The 14,540-nt window shown below is 42.3% G+C and overlaps 1 protein-coding gene across 1 annotated transcript in view; it reads left to right on the top strand.

Moving 5' to 3' along the window:
- The window catches only part of LOC146869358 (E3 ubiquitin-protein ligase TRIM39-like), a 90,400-nt gene that overhangs the window by 33,077 nt on the left and 42,783 nt on the right, over positions 1-14,540 (top strand). The window contains exon 3 of the mRNA XM_085651680.1: positions 8,903-9,133. Within this exon, the coding sequence (XP_085507806.1) occupies positions 8,903-9,133 (231 nt within the window). The remainder of the gene's footprint in view (positions 1-8,902; positions 9,134-14,540) is intronic.

The following is a 14,540-nucleotide window of genomic DNA, read 5'->3' as shown; positions in this document are numbered from 1 at the left end:
ACAAGGATATTATTAAAGTGCATTACTACCTGTTAATGCAGAAGTCTCCATCCTTTGCTATAACAAGAGCTACTTCTGATCAGTGAAAATATTCCCGAGCTGCAAATAGCTTTGGCCATTGTTACAGTAGTGACCATGATCCAGCGGGAAAGGCAAATTTACATATTCTCCCTGTGTCACAGACTCGTCGTCACAGACACTAATTCATACACTTATTCATTGGTGGGGCCCATAACACCAACATGCACTCGTCTCACTTGAATCCGCACACAGGAGAAAAAGCACTGGACAATGTGGTGGGTACCTTATTATCTATCAGGATTACATTTCTTTACCTTATATACATTATATACATCTGCACCTATCAAATCCTGAGCTTAACATCAAGACACTCCACCACTTGGTCGACGGACCAATTAGTTGGACTGGTTGATGGTGATTTAGTACCTGCTAAAACACACTTAAAGCCTAGGAAACATTTAATTAATTTTCAGTACTCCAATAAAGAATCACAAACTCATTTCTTATTAATTCAGGTCTCATTTTTCTCTACATTAGCTTTCAGGCGCTACAGTATTTAAATTTTGACCATTTATTTCCGGGAACAATAAACCTTAAAACCTAAGTATATATATATATATATATATATATATATATAATATATATCTCATTTATAGTTACCCAATCTCAAAGTTGGTGGCCCTCGAATCGCATGGATGCAATATTCAAAGTCCCCGCTACAATCTCCAAGGTAAATTGTCCGAACGCAGCAATAATCAATCATCAGATGGGATAGCTTCCCCAACTTAAAGAAACCCAAGGCAAACCAAGGAAATCTTCATCCGTTCAACGCAAACTCAACGCCATAGACAATCCGCCCAATTCCACAACCCCTCTGGGCAAATGAGGTCTTTTATACCCTTTTTCCCTATTACTTCAGATCAATATACAACAAATTTAGGGATAGAAAGTGTTCCGATTGGCTCATCCAATACAATTTGTAAGTTCTCGATTTTCTCATGTTCGACTGGTTTCCCATGAGACGTGGCATGGCCAAGAGTAATTGTGTTCTTTCATCCATGGTTCACAGGCAAAAGTTCCGGAGTTATAATAATACTTTGTTCATTGAAGAGTTTGTACTGTTCATCACTTGACATCCCTCCATGCTCCTATCCTTGACAAGGGACATACTGCTTACAGGAGCTGGGGTCACTTGAAGATCTCCATAGCCGTCCGATTCTGCGCAGTAGTCATCGCGCTCACATGACGGTGGCCATACCGGAGCTCTATCTTAATTACTGTGGCCTAGCAGGCCCGAATGCCAACTTAAGCAAAAACAGAAATAAAGGTAATTAGAATATAGAGATAAAGATTCTAATGTTTAAACCCAGTCTATTCCCGATATATATTAGTAATTTCCTAGACGGTAGCGACATTTAAAGCCACAATACTCACCATTCTACAGCACTTTAAGCACAAATATCCTAAAAGCCACATGAATCGTGCAATTCTGTATTTCACCACATTCTAGAGTTAGTTTGCACACCATCGTTAGTTATTTGAATGATTTTGCCATGCAATTTAGCATTTAGTCCCTCGTGTATCTTGTGTTTATCAAGGTGTAAATGTTGATTAGTCTCTTTTCACTTCAAACCAATTAGTACGAGTTAATTCTTTGAATGATTACATAATTAGTCTCATGCAAAATAGAGGATGTATACAACATTTTGTTTTACCTGCTCCATCAACCGCATCAAAGACAATCATCATAGTGGCCGCACCTTGCAAGATTACTAGCAGTGATCACCTGTCATTCCAACATATATCGAGAATATTGATTAATACAATAGCATGAAATTATGTAGGTGTAAGTAAGTACAGATTTACTATCCTTAACTCCATGTCTACATATATCTGCAAAAAAACTAGATGTGGAGTTAAGAATGTAAATAAAGTTAAACGCCCCTATAAATAATTACCGTCCTTAAAGTGGCTAGACCCTCTGAATTACTAACTGTCCTGGGCTGCACAGAGAGCTACTTCCAGGGCGAGCTACCAGTAACTAACGTGGTGTCTCGTGCAGTGTCTAGCTCCCCCTAGTATTTTGTGTATTTTCCTGTGTCTGTAGTTTGACCGTGGTCACAGGGGCTGTCTGCATTCCTCCAGCTTCCACTGCAACTTCCCTTCATTACTGTTCTTAACCACCATGACATCCAGAGTTTGTCTTTGATGTCCAGCAGAGCTGGGATTTCAAAGGATGGGTCCATCCTCCGGTGCTGTAAATCCACCCATGGGTGCTAGGTAGGGCAGACGAGCAATCCTAAAACCCAGATGCCGTAGTTACCTTTTTTCTTTTTCAGAACGTAAGCAATCGCGGCAAATCTCCACCTCACCTGTTATTTCAGTGAAAAATATTTCTAATTATATTGTGTACTATTATTTGGAATTGCAGAATCATCAGCCATCCGCTCGTATTACTTATCATGTATACAATTTTGAAAAGTTACTTACATGGACTGGATTTTTTCAGTAATCTGATTTAATCAATTGATCGTTCTAGATCAAAAGTGCCGCATTATCACTGTTAATGTGGCTGAAGCGGCCTGCCTTGTTCAGTCATATAGGTGCTTCCAACCACGTGACCAGAAGAAGTGTAGAACTGGACTGAAAATCCTATCTTGCCAGTTAGCCCATGCCCTATCTACTTCTTTCTTGTTATCCTCACCAAATTTGGTGAAAAAAGCAGCACTTTTCTTCAGAGGGCTGGCAAGCCAGAAATTAAATGAAAGGAGTGGCTACGCATTTTTAAAACTTTTACTTAACGGCAATTGATGCAAGTGGTTATGAGCCTCCAAGGAAATTAGCCTTGTTGTTTAATCATTTGGGCATTGTGGACCAAAAAGCCTTGATCATTTTCTGATAGTAGCTGCTCCCAAGGAGGAAAATAGTATTTGGAATGTTTTCGGAGGAGTCCAGTGTACTTGTAGTAAGGTAGTGTAGAATATTTTATTCTGATTTTAGAAAGGTATATAATGTTTGTTGGAGAGGCATCATTTCTTTAAATGGTAACCGTCTAGCGAAGAATCGGTGGAGGAGGCTTTGTTGCTTTACGAGTCTTCACCTCTACCTGTGAATTTGAAACCAATAAAGATATCTATGTAAGAGAACAGTTTGTGTTTAACTGTCATTATAAGAAAACACAGGAATGTCTGTTGACATGAAGCAATCCTACTCTGTTAGAAGTTATTGCCATAGCAGAAGCATAGAAAGGTATATAGTTTGATGTAAGCTTTGCCTAATCGAGGTGGTTTATCTCCCGTCAGTTGCATTTCTACAGAACATTTTGTTTGTGCAGGAATCTTAAGACTAGGATACATAGGAAATCCAAAATCACTAGTTATAGGTGCGGTTCTAGGGGTCATATTGGTAACAGTATTTTTTGTCCTGCTGTTGGTAAGAAATGCAATAATTGGAGGAAGATTGGACATTTCCAATCAGTGTGTAGAGCCACTTTAAGTGTACCTACCAAAGTGAAAATGGTAATGTGACCTTGCGAGAAGAATGTGTAGGTGCGTATTCGCAGGTGCGGGTAGGAACATTTGACAATGTTCTTTTGACATTGGATACTGTGAAAGATTGTAGCAGAAGTAAGAATATTAATGCACCATTATGTCAAGCACCTGTTATTTATGTCAGAGTCTGGGGCACCAGTTACCATTTTGTCTGAAACTACAGTCTTGGTCTAAGTCATGGTTTTAATCTACTGATGTTAACCCCAAAGAGTTTGGAGATTAGGATATGATATGCTGGGGTATTTTGAAGCAACTTTGGATGTTTGGGCACAACAATTTGGACAAAAATGTATGTGGCTGTGAGAGGTTGTTACATTGTGGGATGGAAAGATTTAGCATGGTTAAGTATCATTTCAGGTCATGAGAATGCCATTGTATTGGGAGACATTCTCATTTTGGTGTTGAGTACCGATGAAGATGTCTAAATATCCTGGTGTATTTACGTATGAAATTAGTATATTAAAAGGCTTTGAGCACAAGATCAGGGTGAAAGAGAAAGGTGTGCCAAATATACATAAGGTTAGACCAGTACTGTTAAGTGTGAAAATGAATTTAGAAATTCTTTTAGATAAAATATATGCTGAAGGAGTGATCAAACCTACTGACTCCTCAGAATGGGTATCCCCAGTAGTCTTGACATGTAAGTGGACAGGAGAATTATGCGTGAGGATCTGAGATCTTTAAATCGGAACTCCTTGGTGGAATGTCACATTCTGCCAAGTATTGAGGAGCTCTTGGCTAATGTTGGTGATGCTCAGTATTTTTCCACTATAGACCTGCATTCAGCATACCATCATATTCCCTTGAGCAGGAAGTCACAAGAACTGACTATGTTTGTGACACTGGTGCTTATTAGTATTTGCGTTTACCGTTTTGCTTAGTACTAGAGGCCAGCATATTCCAACGTGTGATGGATGTTTCATTTTGTGATCTGGAAGGGGTGCGAACTTTCCAAGATGACATTCTTGTTTTCACAGAAACTCTGGAGGAGCACATGGTAATGCTTGAAAAGGTGTTGGGTAACTTGGAGGAATGAAGTATGACAGTCAGATCTGAAAAAATTAAATGACTGGTTCAACAGGTGGATTATTTGGGACATACCATTTCAAAAGAAGGTATTAAACCAAGGTTTTGCAATCTAGAAGCTATACAGAAAGCACACCACCTGGTGATAAAGATTCTTTACACTCATTTCTGGGATGATGTGAATACTCTGCTGGATTTGTCGAAGGGTATGCTTTAACTGTGCAACCATTGCCGTCACTTCTGCCGAAAGGTGCAAAATTAGATCAGGTCAAGCTGACCAAGCTTTTGAAAACATTAAGCAATTGGTGTTGAATGCACCCACACCTAGTCCATATGTACCCACGGGAATGTTGATGTGAGTTTGACGGGAATAGGTGCAGTTTTTAAGCAAACTGTGAATGGCAGAGAAATGATAGTTGCCTTTGTGTATAGAACACTCAACGATGCAGAAGTCCACTGCAATCCTATCAAGCGTGAAGCCTCGGCTTGTGTGTGAGCGGAGCAGATATTTAAAAAGTACATTTGGGGTAGGACACTTGATGTGTTTATGAATCATAAGCCTTTGGTTTATATTTTGAATGGAAATGGCTTGGGCAAGGCTTCTGCAAGTCTGGTATGTTTGCTACAGGAATATGATCTGCACGTTAAATATATTGAAGATGGAGAAAACTTTAGGGCAGATTACCTTTCTCGCTTACCTTTCCCTGATCAGGATTTGTTTGAATGTGTGGTGGCTGTGATTGATGCAATTCCTGAATAAAAGCAATATATCACCGAGGAAGAATGGAGTATTGAAGCTTCCTGTGGAGTTGCACAAAGTGTTGAAATTCATAAAGGAAGGGTGGTCACCTTTCAAAAGCCTGGATAATGAACTTAAGGTCTTTGGGCAGGTCTCTTCAGAGCTCACAAGTGAAGATCAAATTTGTTTAAGAAACAGATTGTTCCTCCTCCGAGAGGTGCGTTTGGGAAGTCGCGGAGAAAGGGGGCGTGGCCTTCAACCACCTCTCAGCAATCCCACTGTGTTGGGCTTACTGGAGGTAACTGGAGGTCTGGTTCGCCCCTAAGGACCCTCAGCAGCCAAGGGGACTTCACCCCCAACCATGAGCACACCAGGAGTAGCATTTGCAGAGTGGTGGAGAAAAGAAGCGGGGCTTTTTTTTCTTTTCTAGTTCAATTTTTTTAGGAAGCGGGGCCATGTGGCACCCTTTCCCTGGTCCATTTCGGCCCGGGGACCTCATCCACCAGGGCCTGTGTTGCGGTAGAATAAATAGGATTCATTTGAGCAGAACACCCAGGCCATGGACACAGAACCAGAGCCATACTTCAAAAGAATAGATAACAGCCAGCCCCTTTTGTTTATTTGTTATATTATTTCGGTCCCAGGGACCCCTTCCCCCTGCCTTTCTTTTTAAAATATTTTTTTAATTTAAAGGGCTGGGCTGCAGGGGCCCAAGCGGGTCCCCCGCTGTTTACAGCACAGGGGAGGTGGTGGTCTGAGGGGGGCCCCATGAGCTTCCCTCATTCATGCCCCTGGGATATGGCCCGCCTGGGGTTTTTTAAAAAAAAAAGGCGTGCAGGAGGAACAGGGTCATGACTGATTTGCATATGGTTTGGTCTGAACTGGTGTGGCGAAGTGAGCTAAAAAATGATGATGGATTCAACCCAGATCTGAAACTGGAGTTGAGTGTCTGAAAAGTTTCAGTGCTCTGTCCATCATCTCCTTGTGTTTGCTATGTTCTACCGATACTTACATACTCTGGACTGCTCTATCATTGAATGCATCTTACTCACAGTGTACGTACAGATAATGTCCACATAATAATTTTTCACACAGGTCGATGAGCTTACGGAGACGTTGCATGTGATAACCTCATAGTTTCACCTCGTAGCGGACACGAATAATAAATTTACGGTTCCGTCCGCACCAGTCTATAGCTTTGTTGAATCACCGATAACAACTTGGGGACACTGGATGTGACACTGAGCATGTTACCTCAGCAAGCTTAAAATACATGCTTGAAGCTTTATCTACAGAGTAAAAAAAGCCCTGAAGAAGGGTAACAGCTCGAAATGCATTGTGAGTAATTAATTGTGAGTCCTCTGTCATTTTTATACAAATCGATACAGTTGGAATGCTTTCAATTTCACGGTTACTTGAATGAATCAAAAGTCTTAAGAAGTTACGTTTGGAGAACAAGCTGTGAAGAGTATTTTTGGGATTACGATTTATATTGTCACACTTGGCACCAGTGTGTCTGCCCCTTTTGCAGTAGCCAATTAGAAACAACTCTTGCAACTCAAGGAGCCAGACTGGCAATTCAATACGGTTGTGCGTGACACAAGGGATGGCCGTCTAGTTTACTCAGAAATATAATAAACAGGCCCCTCTCATTGATAGGTAAATGTCTATTGCTGATTTGTAAAACATTTCTGATTAAAATGTTAATGCTTCTAAATTCTGGGAAGCCGTCATTTTTTCATGGTGTACCAGCGAGGGACGCCTCAGAGGGGCTTCACAATTGCTGGATTCACCTCTTTACATTCCCCAGAGGTGGTATCAGATCAGAGAATTGCAAGTGGCATTTGCCTCTTAAGGCCTTACGTCTTCAGGCTTCTGAGAAACTTCACACAGTCTAGATAGGTTTGCACGTCTGGGGCACAGCACCTTGACCTGCTGTTCTTTGGGTGGCTATTATAGTTGATCCATCCGGGCCTCGAACACATTAAATTTACCAAACTATAAGAGCTTGAGTGACCCGTGATCACTGCCCAGCCCTACCAGATGTATTGTAGCCCAACCTGACTGCGTGAAAGTTAGACTGACAGAGGTCTCGGAGTTTTACGCATGAAGACTTTGTATTCCAGCAGTACAGAAAAGGACTGCGGCAAGCAGTAGCTGCATAAAACACAACAGTTCTCTTGTGTCTTCTACTGACACTTTGAATGCAGCAGGGAGTGGTGGAGGATAGAGTCGGCACGGCACTGCCTGGGCTGCTCCATGCAGGAGCAAGATTCTAGATGGTGCCGAGGAAGGAGTGAGGTGCTTAACCTAAATGATAAAGAGACTCCTCCCTGCTGTGATTTAAGCCCCTTGATATGGGACCTGAAGGCCTTCATTGTAAGCCGAGCATGAACAAATAGTGCACACCCTCTTTTACAGTGCAGGGCCTATTCGACTTCTTCATTCCTGCCTCAAGTAGCAAGTGCTCAGGTTTGTCTGTTACATAGATTTGTAGATGGATGTTTAGGGGATTCATTTTGTAGCCCAAGGGGCTAGAAATATTTTGTTTGCTATTTGATCTGGGGTTTTGCCAGGCATGGCTTTGTGCAAATACATGGGCTGTGAGGTTTGTAGGAGACAGATTGCATTCTCGAGTCAGTTTGTATTGCATGTAACATGTACTCTAAAGTGTGTATCAAGAGCAGTACCGCTGAGCATCATGTATGTTGATGAACGCCAAATGTACCGCTCCCTAAAAGGACTCTTTCCTTTTCCATTATTCGTACTCTTGTTGGCTGGACCAGGCTGCCTTTGCTTCATACATTCTGTGGGTAGGAAATCTCTCTCCAGACTTTCAGACACAGCTCTAGCTCGATGCCAAATCGTGGGATTTCAATCGAATAAGACCTTTCCTTCATAAACTACAGTCACTACAAATATTATCACCTCCTTCACTTCCAAGCAGTGTCCCGTTAAGTCTCTCCTCCATTGCTCTTGGGGCTCCCACAACATGCCATTGAGGGTGCACAAGGAGTCCCCTCTCTGCAAAGACATCTGCTGTCTCCAGCCCTGGCACCACATCTGTCTTCCATATTCCAATCAACAGATGCTGAAGCTAAAGGTCCTTTATTGGCTACAAAGCTGCAGCATCTCCCATGATCTCAACCTCTTCACCAAACAGACAACGTACCGTGCCCTAGGATCAGCATCTGATCCCTGTGTTGCCACAGGGCAACTCCAGACAAAGGGTCAGTGCTGTGGCACAATTACAACTTACCCATAAAGCTTGCTGTTGAAGCTTGACATACAGTCCTTCCATTCTCTCTCAGACCACACAGCTCTGCCTCTGCTCCACAAAGACATCAAATGGTAGTACAGGGAATGTCCATGTCAGGAAAGAAACTCCTTCTATGCCTTCTGCCGTCCTACCGGACACCGCTGTCTCTCTTATGACATATATGATGGGCCTCAATCACCCAGTGAATGACAAGAAAACCTATGTCAGCCCCAGAGTCACTTGATAAGCCTAGTGCATCTTTCTGAGGTGGGAGCATTGTAAACGTATGATTTCTTTTTGTTTTAGGCCAAGTTCAGGAGCCAGAGAGAGCAAATCACTGATGAGTTTGAGAAGCTCCAGCAGTTTTTGGAGCAGGAAAAATGTCGTCACCTCAGCAACCTGGCGGAAGAAGAGAAGAAATGTCTGCAGAGCATGAAGGAGACAGTAACAAAATTAGAAGAACAGCAAATTGTCCTAAGAAGCTGTATTACCGAGATTGAATTGAAGTGTCAGCAGCAGGATGTGGAGTTATTGAAGGTAAGAAAAGGTTATAAAACATGAGAACATGATCTTCATTAGTGCAAGAAAGTGCCAACATTGTAAGCCGGCTCTAGTGGGAGCGATGCATGCTGCCACACCTCTCTGAACCCACCACAAAACATACGCAAAGTAATATGTTGGTTAGAAGTAAACCCAGAGTCAAGTCAAATAAAACTTTATTTGGCCATTTTTGACTATAACAGCACATTTACACACACCAAGAGTAAAAAGGATAAAAACTATGCAATACATAATAAAAGGGCAGGTCCATTATTTCATATACAATTGGCATGTATAGGTTTCTAAGCCCTAATATATGTTTGAATTATTGAGATAGGACTGCTGCACCGTCATAGACCTACATAAGGTACATTTTACACAGTACTAACACATAATTAAAAACAATGTCCGCTAGAACATGATATTTCTAATCCCGGTTCAGTGCATGATCAAAAGTTTCCTTCGCCGTAAGGCTCCTGCTAAAAAACTCGTAACCCCACAACATATCAAAGCTGAGGGCAAAGTTTGCAGATGCATCAGAGCTGGTCTCACTTGTGCAAAATGACAATGTTTTAAAAGTTGTAGGATATATTTTATCCAGGGATCATTATAAAAACCACAATGAAACTTAAAATGTAAAAGATCTTGCTCCGAGAAGTCATCACAAGAGCAGGGCTTTGGGGCCCCTGGCATAGAAAAACCCTTGGGGACCATGAGACACCAGTGAATGTCATTATACCTTAATCTGAAAACGATGGTGAAAGTTTTTAATATAAGACCAAAAGGGTTGTTCTAGGCTCCCATGACTTTATATAATATGTTGTCTTATTGTGGGCTTATTAAGTTCGCTATTTTCCCTTTCCACCATCCTCCTGTTTAGAAATTGTCTTTTAATATCTATCCGCTCTCCGGGGTGCATTTGTCTGGGATGTGTAAAGAGCTCAGGGCGCCCTATTTTCACTGGCTGCTGAGAGATGTAACCTAGCCAGGGAACGTCACCAGCTCTATCTAGCCTCATACAATCTTCAAAAATGAATTGGTTCAAAGAAGGAGTGGGGCTAGTCCATATTTTTAACAACCATATTAAGGGGGCCACTGCTATACGGTCAGAAATGTAACCCTGCCCTAGTTCCTCATGCACCATAAAAGAAGGGGTGCTAGGGGGGTACAGCTAAAGTTGTCCGCAGATATTTATTGTTTGCCCCTTGCAGATCGCCGGCCTCCTTATAGCCCCATACCTCACCGCCATACGTTGCCATCAGGACACATTTCTCGTTATAGACCTTCAATAGTGCTCGTAATGGTTTACTCCCCAGTCTCCTGACAAAGTCCATAGTCGCTCCTGCTGCTCTAGACAGGGTTTTTTTCTTGAGTATTCGCTGAGCCACCAATGGCCCCTTTTCATCAAACAAAATACCCAAATAAGGAAATGTAGCAACATTTGTCAGTTCTCCACCTTTACAAATAAGCGTACTCTTGTCACGCTTTGTGTTACCAGTTGACATTATATGGGACTTAGAAAAGTTAATAGAGAGGTCAAGTGAAACCATAAAATCAATAACAGTGTTTACAAGTCGTTGCAGCCCCATTGGTGTCCTAGCAAGTAAAACTGCATCATCTGCATATAAGAGAGCAGGGATGAGTTTAGAGCCTGCTCTAGGGATGTCTTTGCCAACAGTTGACAGGGCAGCCCACAGATTGTTAATGTATAAGGTAAATAAGACCGGGACAAAAATGCATCCCTGTCTCACCCCTCGCTTAACCTCCCAAGATTTTGTAAGGGAACCATTTTCCTTGTATCTGGCTGAAGTAAACCCAGTGAAAAAGGACTGGGATAAGGGATAAAACCGAGATATAGGATATGGACACTGTGACTTGTAGCGCAGCTGGACACTAGCTTCAACTGGAGGAGGGTTGCATGTTGAAGATGAGAGGAAATCTTTAGCAATTTTATCAATAATGCTACAGCACCTAATATGGTATACCTTTAAACAGCCTATATCTCCAGATAATGAAACTCTTGGTCTGAATTACGTTTTGGCAGAGTTCTCCTTCAGCCTGGCGGAGGACTTAATGCCTGCCAGACCGAGGGTACTCCGCCCTCTAAATTTAGACACGACTGCCAAGCTGGTGGTCATTTTAAAAGCATTGGCGGGACCCGCTGTCATAGCAGTTCCTGTCAATGGTTTTATAAATTTAAGTTTGACACACGGCTGCGTCAACAAGATGGAGCCATCCGTCAGACTTATTGTTTTTTTATTTGCTCGAAGATGGGAATTTCTTTTGTGGGGGATTCTCCCCATGCTATAAGAATTCTCTCCCATGGTAAGGGAAGCATACATCAGCTACCACTACCCCTTACTGCCAGGGTTTCCTTGGTGGTGACGGGCAGGTAAAACTGACCTGTGCATTGGCCCATCTAAAGTAGGTGGCTGGATATAGAGATCAGCCTCAGACGGGCCTTACTCTGTTGGACCATTGGAGGTGCCGTGGGTATGCCAGCGGTCCACCTGCTTTTAAATCAGTCTGCTCTAGCTCCAGGGCTCCTGCACTGCGGAGTGAAGGTAGGCAGCCGCATGTATCATAACGTGGACCTTGTCTGACCACCACAGGGGCTTCTGGGACTATCTTCTCTCAAGAGTGTGTTCCGAGTTCTTTTTGACTTGTGGGGATAATCAGGACTGCACCTGATCTTGATTTATGCTTCTGCTTGAACTGCTGGTGGAACCAGCCATCAAGGACTCATCCGGGGTGGGATAAGGAGGAGGGGGCTCGGCAGATATAGAGACACAAGGGAGAATTGAAATCAGGATCACTGGCTTGTATATCCACTTTCATTTTGTAGTATTTAATACTACTGCATGATTAAAAGGTATTCTCTTTTCTTAAAAAACGAGCACTGGGTTGCACATTGAAGTTATTGTGTCTGTTGGTTGATTGTTGAGTTCTGGGTCTGGGCGCTACACACTGTTTCCCCTGAGAAGCCTATGACTGGTCGCACTCTCTACCCTAAGAATCACATGCAGAAAGGGTTGACTTGGCCCGCCAGAGCCCTAGTAGGATGGACACCGGTGGCAGACGACCTCAACCCTACAGTGAGGCCCAGTAGCCCCTGTCTCTGTGGCCTCCCTGAATAGTTCTCAGAACCTGTAACAGAGGCCTTTAAAAAGGATCTAGGTAAACAATTTAATAGTGTAAATGAGAAGTCTGATGCGCTTGAGGGATTCCTGTTCTTTCCCAGGTCCAGCGATATCAGATTGTGTAGACTGACATTAGGAGACGAAGACAGAGACCGTGGTCTGCTTCTAGCATAACATCTAGATCAAGTTGTGTTATCAGAACAAAGGTTCAGACGTCGACATTACCATTCTGTTTACAAACCAGTGCAATCATCCTGACCAAAGCCGATCAACCAAGGTTTAATCCAGCAACAAAGGGCTAGATGGCAGATGTATTAACATCAGATTCATGGTTTGTTTGCCTCCTACTCTAATCTACCTTCCAACTTTCAAGATGCTTTACTGCTGATGGGTCACCTCCTCCAGCACCTCAACACACATAGGCAACAATGACATTAGTTCATCTAAGAAGTTCTATCACCCTTGCTCATTCCTTTGTTTGTTGCACAATGCCTTTTCTCATAGAGGCATTCATTAGGAAATAGTATCCGGTCCATTTGACTATTATGAATCCTAGATAAGATCATGCACTGGCAAGGAAACCTTTACGGAACAAAAAGTAGCAAGCGTTGTTTATTGTTTAACAGAGCACTCATTGACACCAGAGCACCAGGATTCAGGAGTTTATAATGGCGCTCATCAATTCCCTGATCCATTCAGGATTTTATAATGGTACTCCTCAATTCCCTGATCCATTCAGGAGTTTATAATGGTACTCATCAATTCCCTGGTCCATTCAGGATTTTATAATGGTACTCATCAATTCCCTGATCCATTCAGGAGTTTATAATGGTACTCATCAATTCCCTGGTCCATTCAGGAGTTTATAATGGTACTCATCAATTCCCCGATCCATTCAGGAGTTTATAATGGTACTCATCATTTCCCTGGTCCATTCAGGATTTTATAATGGTACTCATCAATTCCCTGGTCCATTCAGGATTTTATAATGGTACTCATCAATTCCCTGGTCCATTCAGGAGTTTATAATGGTACTCATCAATTCCCTGATCCATTCAGGAGTTTATAATGGTACTCATCGATTCCCTGACCCATTCAGGAGTTTATAATGGTACTCATCAATTCCCTGGTCCATTCAGGAGTTTATAATGGTACTCATCGATTCCCTGGTCCAAAGATTCTGCTAGCCCTTCTCAAATCCTGGATGCAATTGCCTTTTAGCTGCTTTCAGGACTGTGATTTATTTGAGTTTACTAGCCCTTATAGATGGATATTTGGACCTGCAGATCCTGCCTGCACATGCATTTCCACCATCCCATAATAATGGGGTCCCCCAAAACGCTGTAGGACCTGGGTACAAATTGATACATACAACAAATGGTCCTCACGGGTACTTAGGAAAAGCCTTATATGTAAACCAGTCCTGTAAAAGAGTATGTTTCATTTCAAATCCAACAAAAAACAATAAATGTTATGTCAGTAGTGCAGAGAGCACAAAGAGAGAGATGACATCACACAAAACAATATACTTGAATGCAAAGCAAGAATAAACTGTATGTAAGGAACATCAATATACATATAAAGCTTTATATACAAAGTGGTTGCTCCAATAAGGGCAGCAGGGTGCCCAAAGGAAGTGCCCGTGCATAGGTTCTCATAGATAAGAGAGAAGAAGGCAGCAAACTATACTCCAGTGAATTCCAAAAATTTGCTTCCAGTATTCCCAGTGCAATCGATGCGGAGGAATTAGAACATTCTAGAGTGGTCCGAGTCGGCACTCGCAGCTGGTGAGATACCTGTTTCCAGCAATAACTGTGAGATCTTAGTCCCCCTACATCAACACCATACAGGTAGAATGGGACAGGTAAGGAAGGGACTTCTCAGCACATTATGTTTTGAGAGTAAATTGAAGCAAAAAAATCGTGGGACAAGCAGAATCTCGTACATCATGGAGAGCATCAAGGGGCCTAGAACAGAGAGACTAGACATTCAATCCTGTCTGGTCAGTTGTGTTTACTGGCCTTAAAAGTTAACCCCTTCCTGGTTCGGGCAGCTAGTAAAGGAGTTTAATTGCACATGAAGGAATGGGCACATATGTTTCTAATAACTGAGGAAGTATATATTTTTCTCTCCCTCACATTATAGAGATTACATTCTTCGCCCCTCAAGTGTCATGTTGCTGAGAATACAAATCCTTCAAGTTTCTTCCTAAGAGTAGTGTAAAGTGACATGTTGTTATGTTCTGTTGTGTTCATTCATTGCTA

This window comes from Triturus cristatus, chromosome 1_1, assembly GCF_964204655.1.
Source record: "Triturus cristatus chromosome 1_1, aTriCri1.1, whole genome shotgun sequence".
NCBI classification, from domain to species: Eukaryota; Metazoa; Chordata; class Amphibia; order Caudata; family Salamandridae; genus Triturus; species Triturus cristatus.
This window is presented reverse-complemented; position numbering and strand designations above follow the sequence as displayed.